The 13,128-nt window shown below is 47.5% G+C and overlaps 1 protein-coding gene across 1 annotated transcript in view; it reads right to left on the reverse strand.

Moving 5' to 3' along the window:
* LOC311141457 (actin filament-associated protein 1-like 2) overlaps positions 1-13,128 on the reverse strand; it is a 118,132-nt gene that overhangs the window by 3,268 nt on the left and 101,736 nt on the right. The window contains exons 10-13 of the mRNA XM_084176794.1: positions 6,777-6,988; positions 6,001-6,116; positions 5,615-5,735; positions 5,302-5,392 (exon numbers count right to left, since the gene is read on the reverse strand). Of these exons, the coding sequence (XP_084032920.1) occupies positions 5,302-5,392; positions 5,615-5,735; positions 6,001-6,116; positions 6,777-6,988 (540 nt within the window). The remainder of the gene's footprint in view (positions 1-5,301; positions 5,393-5,614; positions 5,736-6,000; positions 6,117-6,776; positions 6,989-13,128) is intronic.

A 13,128-nucleotide genomic window follows, 5' to 3' on the forward strand; every position in this document is an offset into this window, starting at 1 on the left:
AGAGATTGGACAGAAATTGGTTTACATATTGACGTGAAATCTAGGCAAACCCTCATGTCTCCTTGCATTAGGAATGTGTATGTTACTAGCTAGTAGCCGGCTACCACCAGGTACTCTACCCTGCACCTTAGAGACTGCTGCCCTATGTACAGTCGTGGTCAAATGTTTTGAGAATGACACAAATATTAATTTTCACAAAGTCTGCTGCCTCAGTTTTTATGATGGCAATTTGCATATACTCCAGAATGTTATGAAGAGTGATCAGATTAATTGCAATTAATTGCAAAGTCCCTCTTTGCCATGAAAATGAACTTAATCCCAAAACAACATTTCAACATACATTCATCCGGTGTATATACAGTTGAAGTCAGAAGTTTACATACACCTTAGCCAAATACATTTAAACTCAGTTTTTCACAATTCCTGATATTTAATCCTAGTAACAATTCCCTGTTTTAGGTCAGTTAGGATCACCACTTTATTTAAAGAATGTGAAATGTCAGAATAATAGTAGAGAGAATGATTTATTTCAGCTTTTATTTCTTTCATCACATTCCCAGTGGGTCAGAAGTTTACATACACTCAATTAGTATTTGGTAGCATTGCCTTTAAATTGTTTAACTTCGGTCAAACGTTTCGGGTAGCCTTCCTCAAGCTTCCCACAATAATTTGGGTGAATTTTGGCTCATTCCTCCTGACAGAGCTGGTGTAACTGAGTCAGGTTTGTAGGCCTCCTTGCTCGCACACGCTTTTTCAGTTCCGCCCACACATTTTCTATAGGATTGAGGTCAGGGCTTTGTGATGGCCACTCCAATACCTTGACTTTGTTGTCCTTAAGCCATTTGGCCACAACTTTGGAAGTATGCTTGGGGTCATTGTCCATTTGGAAGACCCATTTGCGACCAAGCTTTAACTTCCTGACTGATGTCTTGAGATGTTGCTTCAATATATTCACATACTTTTCCTTCCTCATAATGCCATCTATTTTGTGAAGTGCACCAGTCCCTCCTGCAGCAAAGCACCCCAACAGCATTGTCACGATCGTCTGAGGAAGCGGACCAATACGCAGCGCGTGGAGTGAACATGATGACTTTATTTAAACAAGCACGTCAATACAAAACAAAAGACGAAAGTGAAGTCCTACAGTGACTATGACTGAACCTGGAACAAAAACCCACAATTCCCACAAGAAAACATACAGAATAAATATGGCTCCCAATCAGAGATAACGAGCCGACAGCTGACACTCGTTACCTCCGATTGGGAGTCAATGACCAAAGCTAGAAATACACACAACAGAACTACCAACATAGAAATACACCCAAATGCCCAACATAACCAAACCAAAACCCAACAACACAAAATACACCCTGGCTCAAATACAAAAGTCCCGGAGCCAGAGTGTCACAGTACCCCCCCCTAAAGGTGCGCACTCCGGGCGCACCAGCATACAGTCTAGGGGAGGGTCTGGGTGGGCGTCTGTCCACGGTGGCGGTTCTGGCCCTGGTCGTGGTCCCCACCCCACCTTAGTCACCACCCGCTTCCCTAGCCTCCTCCACATGACCACCCTCCAACTTACCCCACCTGGATTTAGGGGCAGAACCGGGCTAAGGGACAGCACCTGGCTAAGGGGCAGCACCGGACTAAGAGGCAGCACCAGGATAAGGGGCAGCACCGGGCTACGGGACAGCACCTGGCTAAGGGGCAGCACCGGACTCAATGGTGGATCCTGGCTGGCTGGCTCTGGCGGATCCTGGCTGGACGGCTCTGGCGGATCCTGGCTGGACGGCTCATGGCTGGCTGAAAGATCTGGCTGCTCATGGCTGGCTGACGGATCTGGCTGCTCATGGCTGGCTGACGGATCTGGCTGCTCATGGCTGGCTGACGGATCTGGCTGCTCATGGCTGGCTGACGGATCTGGCTGCTCATGGCTGGCTGACGGATCTGGCTGCTCATGGCTGGCTGACGGATCTGGCTGCTCATGGCTGGCTGACGGATCTGGCTGCTCATGGCTGGCCGACGGATCTGGCTGCTCATGGCTGGCTGACGGATCTGGCTGCTCATGGCTGGCTGACGGATCTGGCTGCTCATGGCTGGCGGAAGGCTCTGGCTGATCCTGTCTGGCGGAAGGCTCTGGCTGATCCTGTCTGGCGGAAGGCTCTGGCTGATCCTGTCTGGCGGAAGGCTCTAGCGGCTCCGGTCTGGCGGACAGCTCTGACGGCTCATGGCAGACGGGCGGCTTTGCAGGCTCAGTCCAGACGGCCAGTTCAAACGCCTTAGGGCAGACGGGCAGTTCAGGCCCCGTTGGGCAGACGGCAGACTCTGGCCGTCTGAGGCGCACCGTAGGCCTGATGCGTGGTGCCGGAACTGGAGGTACCGGGCTGAGGACACGCATCTCAGGGCTAGTGCGGGGAGAAGCAACAGGGTATGCTGGACCCTGGGGACGCACATAAGGGCTAGTGCGGAGAGCCGGAACAGGGCATACTGGACCCTGGGGACTCTCATAACGCCTAGTGCGGAGAGCAGCAACAGGACGCACAGGACTCGGGGGACACACAGGAGACTTGGTGCGTGGTGTAGGCACTGGTGGGAAAAGGCTGGAGACACGCACCATACAGCTAGTGCGTGGAGGAAACACAGGGCTCTGCAGACTTACAGGAAGCCTAGTGCGAAGAGCAGGAACTGGTGGTACTGGGCTGGAGCGGGGAGGTGGCGCCGGACATACCGGACCGTGCAGGCTTACTGGCCCCCTTGAGCACTGAGCCTGCCCAACCTTACCCGGGTTGATGCTCCCCGTCGCCCGACCAGTACGGGGAGGTGGAATAACCCGCACCGGCCTATGAGGGCGAACCGGGAACACCATGCGTAAGGCTGGTGCCATGTACGCCGGCCCGAGAAGACGCACTGGTGGCCTGATGCGTTGGGCCGGCTTCATGACATCCGGCTCAATGCTCAATCTAGCCCGGCCGATACGTGGAGCTGGAATGTGTCGAACCGGGCTATGCCTGCGTACAGGAGACACCATGCGCTCTACTGCGTAACACGGTGTCTGCCCGTACTCTCGCTCTCCACGGTAAGTCCAGGGAGTAGGCGCAGGTCTCCTACCTGACTTCGCCACACTCCCTTTTAGCCCCCCCCCAATAAATGTTTGGGTAGTACCCACAGGCTTCCAGCCTTGACTCCGTGCTGCCTCCTCATACCGCCTCCTCTCGGCTTTAGCTGCCTCCAGCTCTTCACGAGGGCGGCGATACTCTCCCGGTTGTGCCCAAGGACCCTTTCCATCCAGTATCTCCTCCCAAGTCCATGAATCCTTGATAGGCGTCCATAAATCCTGTTGCCGCTTGACACGCTGCTTGGTCCTTTTCTGGTGGGTTTTTCTGTCACGATCGTCTGAGGAAGCGGACCAATACGCAGCGCGTGGAGTGAACATGATGACTTTATTTAAACAAGCACGTCAATACAAAACAAAAGACGAAAGTGAAGTCCTACAGTGACTATGACTGAACCTGGAACAAAAACCCACAATTCCCACAAGAAAACATACAGAATAAATATGGCTCCCAATCAGAGATAACGAGCCGACAGCTGACACTCGTTACCTCCGATTGGGAGTCAATGACCAAAGCTAGAAATACACACAACAGAACTACCAACATAGAAATACACCCAAATGCCCAACATAACCAAACCAAAACCCAACAACACAAAATACACCCTGGCTCAAATACAAAAGTCCCGGAGCCAGAGTGTCACAAGCATGATGCTTTCACCCCCGTACTTCACGGTTGGCATGGTGTTCTTCGGCTTGCAAGTCCCCCCTTTTCCTCCAAACATAACGATGGTCATTATGGCCAAACAGTTCTATTTTTGTTTCATCAGACCAGAGGACATTTCTCCAAAAAGTACGATATTTGTCCCCATGTGCAGTTGCAAACCGTAGTCTGGCTTTTTTTATGGCGGTTTTGGAGCAGTGGCTTCTTCCTTGCTGAACGGCCTTTCAGGTTATGTCGATATAGGACTCGTTTTACTGTGGATATAGATACTTTTGTACCTGTTTCGTCCAGCATCTTCACAAGGTCCTTTGCTGTTGTTCTGGGATTGATTTGCACTTTTCGCACCAAAGTACGTTCATCTCTAGGAGACAGAACGCGTCTCCTTCCTGAGCGGTATGACGGCTTCGTAGTCCCATGGTGTTTATACTTGCATACTATTGTTTGTACAGTTGAACGTGGTACCTTCAGGCATTTGGAAATTCCTCCCAAGGATGAACCAGACTTGTGGAGGTCTACAATAATTTTTCTGAGGTCTTGGCTGATTTCTTCTGATTTTCCCATGATGTCAAGCAAAGAGGCACTGAGTTTGAAGGTAGGCCTTGAAATACATCCACAGGTACACCTCCAATTGACTCAAATTATGTCAATTAGCATATCAGAAGGTTCTAAAGCCATGACATAATTTTCTTGAATTTTCCAAGCTGTTTAAAGGCACAGTCAACTTAGTGTATGTAAACTTCTGACCCACTGGAATTGTGATATAGAACATTATAAGTGAAATAATCTGTCTGTAAACAATTGTTGGAAAAATTACTCGTGTCATGCACAAAGTAGATGTCCTAACCGACTTGCCAAAACTATAGTTTGTTAACAAGAAATTTGTGGAGTGGTTGAAAAACGAGTTTTAATGACTAAGTGTATGTAAACTTCCGACTTAAACTGTACGTATAGATTGCATTTGGATTATTGTTACAGTGCCATTTGGGTTGTTAATTGGATTAATTCTGACATTTCTTGATTTCTTCTTGTGTTTTTAAAAATGTGTGTACTTTTACTACATTGTTAGGAGCTAAGCATTTCGCTGCACCCGCTATAACATCTGCTAAACTGTGTACGCGACCAAACTTTTATTTGATTGACTATAGTCTAGTGCAGGGATGGGAAACTGGCGGCCCGGCCCCCTTTTGAAGGACCTCAGTCGGGGTCTCAATTTACTGTTGTAAGTTAGAATAGTAGAATACACAAGGTGCAATTTCGAAATTTGGTTGTGCATCAGCAGTTTCTCTTGTTATGTCAGCCACTTAGCCCATGTCAGCAACATTTTTTTAGATTGCTAAATTAGTTTAGTGGCCAGCTACTGCGGCCCCTCATGATGAGTTCAGATTTTTTGTGGCCCCCACCCCCATCAAAGTTGCCCATCCCTGGTCTAGTGCCTGCTCAATTGGAGGATATGTGCAAATGGCCAATGGTATGTCTGTGGTCTCCTAGAGAGGAACACCTGAAGGGGTGAACATTGAATCCGACTTACTGTGGTTGTTAAAGATTTCAGTGTTGCTGTAGTTGACTGAATCCTTCGATGACACTGAGTCTCCCCTGGCGATGTTTTGGGAATTCTGGAACTGATGAGAACAAAACAAAGGAAATCCTTTGAAATATCAACAGCGAACAGTATGTCCATCAAAATCACACTGGTTTCTTTTGACTGTTGTCAACTGTACAGTTTACTACAAATAGAAATGTATGCCTATGACTATCACCTGACTGTGTCCTTATTCAAGTCTGAAGGTGCAAAGTCTCTCTAGACCCCAACCCCCCCCCCCCCCCCCCAGAATGGGCCATACCATGTGCTCCAGTATGGCTGTGTTGGAGTAGATGGGTTGTGAGCATCCGCTTCCACTGTGCTGGTGAAAGGGGTCGTCTATGTACATGTTTGAGGTTGGGAACCTTCGTTCCTTCAAACCACTGATGGTAGGGAAAAAAAACTTTAACCAAGTAGCCCTGTATAGGCATTTCAAAACATAGTTCTGGGTCCGTATGCATCAACTGTCTCAGAATAGGAGTGTTGATTTAGGATCAGTTTAGCCTTTTAGATCACAATGAATAAGACTAAATAGACAGGGGGGAGCTGATCCTAGATCAGCACTCTTACTCTGAGAAGCTTGATACATACCACCCGTTTTATAGAGCCAAACCAATGGATCTAGTGATCATCATAAACATGTATTACCTGAGGGCTCCAGCGGGCTTTGAGTCATAGTGATATAGAGAATCAGCCTGACCCTGGCTTACACTCCCGTCCTGTAGGAGCTGCAACCACTGCTCTTTCTCATCTGCACAGCTGGCCTGGACAGAGACATGGACGAACAGAGAAAGAGAGGGGGTGTGAGAGAGAGATAGAGAGAATGAAGAAGACACACAATGCTCTGTTCCAGGAATGAATTGGTCAATTTTGATCTTGCACAGCTCCTTTTTGGGGTTTTTACTTGTTTTTTATTTAATATAAACCTGTGGGAAATAACTGGATCGCTTTTGGTAGTGATTGCATAATAACAAGCTTTCTCTTTTGAGTGTGTAATGTCTTTCCACCATGATCTAAATCAACCACACTGACATAAGTGAATCGGCAGGTAACCTAGCGGGTAAGAGTGTTGGGCCAGTAACCGAAATTGATGTGCCCTTGTGCAAGGCACTTAACCCTAATTGCTCCTGTAAGTTGCTCTGGCTAAGAGCATCTGCTAAATGACTATATAACAAAGTCATAGTGATCCATGAACTATTTCTGACCCCCTTAACAACACCCAAAGCCTTGGCTGAGTAGTATCCATTAATTCTGCATACAGTCTAATCTGTCTATATCTTTGAAAGGGTAACGTTATCCATAGTCATCGATTTTGGGTCAGTTTTGCATTTCCCCAACTAATTGTTAAGGTTAAGATTGGGGGAGGGGAAGCTGATCCTAGATCTGTCTGTACCTAGGGGAAACTTCACCCCCGTAGCCCTTACCTCCAGTACTGCCACCTGGTCTCCGTGTTGGACCACGGTGATGCGGTAGGCCTGAGGTGTGTCGGGGCCCGGTCGAACCTGGCAGCCTTTCAGCTGTACCGTGTACTGAGGGCACTCTTCACAGCCCTCGTCTCGGAACATTTTCAGCACCCCATCCTCTACCTGGCACAGCAGGCTCTGCCACTGGCAGTTCATCAGCACGTTCAGGAACCCTGCAGCCCAAACAGGGATGGGGTCAAAGGTCACAAGAGTCTTGAGATAGATGCGATAGCCTAGTCTGGCACTAACTCCTATGGTCATGACTGTCTTGCCAACTCCTATGGTCAGGAGTTAGCAAGACAGCACAAACACATCTAGAGCAGGCTACCAGACAGAGGCCAGAAAAAGAACACATTGACAACAGAAAGAAACTTGGAACTGTTTGGTGGGCAATTTGTACCTGGTCTCTGAGGTCAAACTCTTACACAAAGATGATGAGAGTATCATACGGTTTGTATACATCTTTGGCCATTATACATTCTCTAGTCATGAAGTTCACACCCAGATCAACAGACATTGAAAATAAGTCACCATGTGTGTGGTGTGACTTCCATCACCTTCTCTATTCACAGTTATCTAATTATACAATCAGGGCTACAAACAAGCTGGGCAGGGCCTATGGCTGTTTCTGAAATGGCACCACATTCCCTATAGAGTGCACTACTTTTGACCAGGGTCCATAGGGTTCTGTTCAAAAGTAGTGCACTATATAGGAAATAGGGTGTCACTTTAGACATAGCCTATATCTAAAACCACCAAATTTGTACCCTCCAAAAACAGCAAAAAAAAGTATGATAATATAATTAAATATAAAAATAAATAAAAACTAATTCGTATCTCTTTCCTAGTCGTTGTGTTGGCCTGGCACGGTTCATGGGGTTTAATAACCTGTTATGGACACCTCCAGACTCCAATGGTGCAAAAGGTGACAATCCAATTCCCCAGGAATCGCCGGTTCACAATGAGCCAGTGTTCCACCAACAACGTGCCTGTTATGACTTAAAGGTAGACCTCTAATAACTACCAAACGAGGTTAACAATCCCACACTGTCTTCACAGCAGTGAAGTGCATTGTGGTCTGAGGCCGGGTAGGCACTTTCAGTGTTTATCCGTATGACACGATCACAAAGACAACCATCAAACAAACAATCACAACCAACCATCAAACAGGAGCAAGTAGGCGGCGCAACCATTAGACACACATTCACAGGCTCTAATAGCTTGTGCCCCACACAACTGCCCTGCACGAACAGGCGACTTTCAGCACCACAGACAGCGACCCAAATGCCAGCGAGTAGGCCTACTTGTAGACAGTGCTACACACACAGAATGCCTAATAGTCAGCGCTACCATAGGCGGCTGAGCAATGGCGCAAACGGAGCCGCTGCATCCCCACTTTCAAAATAAGGGTGCAAACGTATGTTTTTGCACCTTTAAAAACCAGGAAGAGCAGGGCATGTGACAGTAGGCTTAATATTACATGATTCAATCTGTGATTTCTTTTTCTCCCCAAGCTGTTTACAGGCATTTAACTCTGCATTTTTGCCATTTATTTTCCCAACATCAATCGGTTAAATCACATATTTCCATTCACTTACAAAAAGTAATAGTCCTGGCTGAGCCCCATATGCGAGCACAACCGTGGCCGCTTCGTAGTTACAATGTAGCCAAGCTGTGTCTGTATACCTATGCTCAAAATGAAAAAGAACAGGATATTTGTACCTTGATAAAACAGCTCTGCTTGGTAAGTAATATCGTCCAACAAGTTGTAAAATATTTCTAACAAAAACAAAGTTCATGTCAGAGGCGGGGATGGGCATGAATTTCGACGGACGTCAAAACTCGATCTTTAACCAGAGATCATAAAAAAAGTAATATATAATTTAAAAATATTTGGTGAATTGTGCTTAGAAAAAAATTGACATTTTGTCTTGAAGACAATGTAAATTTGCTTTGACTCTAGTGTTCCATAGGCCTCTATGCGCATTTGCCGGACATGAAACCAAGCCAAGCATCACGCAGTTCTTTTCTCTAAATTCCCTTTCCCTTCTGTGTCTCACTCACTCAATTGGATTCTGACTGCGCCCTCTACAAACGCGTCCTTGAGTGCGCACACAAGCTCCCATTAGGCCTACAGAAATACATGTCTATAAAAACGTATCTAACTGATGGGATTCACAACCTACAATCCTTGCCAAATGATGACAGTTTTATCACAAATTCAAAATGTGTTCCAACAACGAGCTGCAGTTTGGGAATAATTGTGTCCCGTCTATTTTCTGCTTAGGCTACTTTGCGAACTGCTAGTGCCATTTAGAATTGGTTAGCCTAGGGCTAGGCTATAACATAGGTAGGTTCCACACTGAAAATATGCAAAAACATTAGTATGATGAACACAAAGCGCATATTTTCATCAGAATCATTAAGCCTAGGCCTACTCACAAAACAGATGTGGTGGCCGTAATTTATCACCATGCAGTGTTCAATGTGGAATTGTCCATTTTAGAACATTCCAAAGAACAGGCAGAATAAACTAAACCGAACGTATGTATATCAAAAAGAAGACATATTTTTAATTGTAACCCTGACATTTTTTAAATTTCAACTCGCCAAATTAAGCCCGGTTTCACATTTTCACTCTTTGAGAATAACTGTTCCAGACGCGAGATGCATATCATTTCGCACTGCCAACTTTTTCCATTGGGAAAAATATTCTGTTATATTTTATTCTGTTATATTACATTACGTTTTTTACTATAAAATAGGTGTGTCTTGACTGTGATAAAGGCTTGGGAAATAAGAGTGTTGTCTGCTAAATGATCAAAACAAGGCTATGCCATTGCACAGCCATAGGCTTCTACAAGCAAGCACCACTGCTGAGGTTACTGCCTTTTTAAAGATTGTGTTCTACGATATAATATAACCAGTTGATATTACGGTTTCAATAAATCAATCTTAAATGGCACTTGTTTTTCTATTGACTGAATATACACTGAACAAAAATATAAACTCAACATGTAAAGTATTGGTCCCATGTTTCATGAGCTGAAAAAAGATCCCAGAAATGTTCCATATGCACAAAAATATTATTTTTCTCAATTTTTTTTATATCCCTGTTAGTGAACATTTCTCCTTTGCCAAAATAATCCATCCACCTGACAGGTGTGGCATATCAGGAAGCTGATTAAACAGCATGATCATTACACAGGTGTATCTTGTGCTGAGGACAATATGTGCAGTTTTGTCCCACAACACAATGCCACAGATGTCTCAAGTTTTGAGGGAGCATGCAATTGGCATGCTGACTGCAGGAATGTCCACCAGAGTTGCTGCCAGATAATTGAATGTTAATTTCTCTACCATAAGCCGCCTCCAACGTCGTTTTAGATAATTTGGCAGTATGTCCAACCAGCATCACAACCACAGACCACGTGTATGGCGTCGTGTGGGCGAGTGGTTTGCTGATGTCAATGTTGTGAACAGAGTGCCCCATGGTGGCGGTGGGGTTATGGTATGGGCAGGCATAACCTACGAACAACCAACACAATTGCATTTTATCGATGGCAATTTGAATGCACAGAGATACCGTGACGAGATCCTGAGGCCCATTGTCATGCCATGTTTCAGCATTATAATGCACAGCCCCATGTCGCAAGGATCTGTACACAATTCCTGGAAGCTGAAAATGTCCCAGTTCTTCCATGGCCTGCATACTCACCAGACCTCAGCCATTGAGCATGTTTGGGATGCTCTGGATCGACATACAACAGCGTGTTCCAGTTCCTGCCAATATCCAGCAACTTTGCACAGCCATTGAAAAGGAGAGTGACAACATTCCACAGGCCACAATCAACAATCAACAGCCTGATCAACTCTATGCAAAGGAGATGTGTTGCGCTGCATGAGGCAAATGGTGGACACACCAGATACTGACTGGTTTTCTGATCCACACCCCTCCCTTTTAAAAAAAGGTATCTGTGACCAACAGATGCATATCTGTATTCCCAGTCGTGAAATCCATAGATTAGGGCATAATTATTTTATTTCAATTGACTGATTTCCTTACTTAAACTGTAACTTAGTAAAATCTTAGAAATCGTTGCATGTTGCGTTTATATTTTTGTTCAGTATATACGGGGCAATTTAGCAATTAGGATTTGTTATCTGTAATGGTTATGATAAATTAGGCATTGTTGTGCACTGTTGGCCTAGATAAAAGCACACATATCGCTCAAAGAAACGATCAAAGTCTTGTCGCTGCCGTTCCAGTGGTTTCATTGTGTTGCTGATACGGGTACGGCAGACATCCATATCCATCACTTTGTTCTGCAGAACACGGAAGAGCGCATCAGTTTCATTGAAAATTCCATCATAGGCCATGAGCAAAAAGCGAACACGATGGCAGGTTGCGGTAAATGGGTTGCTAACTGTTATTTATTTTCAGCAAAGGCATGTTATAGTTCCACATAGTTGTCCCTGGGCCTGTTTGATGAGCTGACACTCTCATCATTGCCACGAAGTGGCAACTCCTGTTTACCAAGGTAGCATGTAGCATGAATTAGCTAGGTCTTTCAAAATATCACAGTTCTCTTTTACCTTTGCATTGTGCATGCTGATGTTCAATCAATGCCAGATCTATCCATGAACTGCCAAATGTCTTAAGAGCTATCTGGCTTTGGATGCGAGACAGATTTCTCATGCTTGTTGAGTGCTATAGGTAAATTGTTCAAGTCGCAGTAACCGACTCTTGTCCACTCGCTGTTACAGGTGGAGAACAGCAGGCAGTGCGCGTCGCCAGCCCGGCCCGGCCTGTTCCTGCTCCCCGCACCAAGCCTGTGGTGCGCGTCGCCAGCCCGGCCCGGCCTGTTCCTGCCCCTCGCACCAAGCCTATGGTGCGCGTCGCCAGCCCGGCCCGGCCTGTTCCTGCCCCTCGCACCAAGCCAATGGTGCGCGTCGTCAGCCCGGTCCGGCCCGTTCCTGCTCCCCGCACCAAGCCTATGGTGCGTGTCGCCAGCCCGGTCCGGCCCGTTCCTGCTCCCCGCACCAAGCCAATGGTGCGCGTCGTCAGCCCGGTCCGGCCCGTTCCTGCTCCCCGCACCAAGCCTGTGGTGCGCGTCGTCAGTCCGGCACAGCCCGTGCCTGTTTCACCGGTGCCTGGTCAGGTACCGGTCAGCTGCTCCACTGCGGAGCCAGAGCAATCCGCTCCAACGGTGTCCAGTCCAGGTCCAGCCAGCGGGACCAGACCAGGGGCGCTACGGGGGGGGGGGGGTAGCGAGAGAGTGGTGGTCACGCCCGGAGCCGGATCTGCCTCAGAGGCGGAATGCCCACCCGGTCCCTCCCCTGTTGGTTTTGGTTGGCGCGGTCGCAGTCCGCGCCTTTGGGGGGGGGGGGGTACTGTCACGCCCTGGCTCTGGGGACTCTTATATGTTGAGCCAGGGTGTGGATTATCTATGTTGTATTTTCTATGTTATGTTCTAGATCATGTAGATCTATGTTGGCCAGGGTGGTTCCCAATCAGAGGCAGCTGATTCTCGTTGTCTCTGATTGGGAACCATACTTAGGCAGCCTGTTTGGCATAGCTATTTGTGGGATCTTGTTCTGTGTAGGTTTGTGTTGGTGAACCTTAGACTTCACGTATCGTTTTGTTGTTTTGTTGTAGTGTATAAAGTACTCAATTAAAAGATGTACGCCTATCACGCTGCGCCTTGGTCCACTGTTTATGACGATCGTGACAGAAGATCCCACCATAACAGGACCAAGCAGCGTGTCCAGGAGCAGACAGCCTGGACTTGGGAGGAGATCTTGGACGGGCAGGGGTCCTGGACTTGGGAGGAGATCCAGGCCGGTATGGATCGCCGTCCGTGGGAGGAGACGGTGGAGGCGCGCCATAGAGAGGAGCAGCGGCGCCAACCGGGCCGACGTCGGACACGCAAGAGGCAACCCCAATATTTTTTTTTTGGGGGGGGGGCACACAGCATGGACGACGGGGCTGCTGGAGGCAGCTACTGGGCGGTTTGTGGATTAGGAGAGGAGGCCACCGGGTTTGGGGGGCTGGAAGGGAGGTTGGCGGAGCCTAGAGGTAGAGCAGAGCCAACTCCCCGTACTCAGGCTAGGCAGCGTGAGACTGGGCAGGTTCCGAGGTATGTGGAGCTGTGTACTGTGCCGCGAGTGGTCCGGCACAGTCCGGTACGTCCTGTGCGAGCACCACGCACGTGTCGTGCTAAGGTGGGCATGCAGCCAGGACGGAGTGTGCCGGCTCAACGCTCGTGGCCTCCAGTACCCCTCCTCGGTCCCGGATATCCTGCGCCAGTGT

This window comes from Coregonus lavaretus (genome assembly GCF_964263955.1).
Source record: "Coregonus lavaretus genome assembly, chromosome: 14".
NCBI lineage: Eukaryota > Metazoa > Chordata > Actinopteri > Salmoniformes > Salmonidae > Coregonus > Coregonus lavaretus.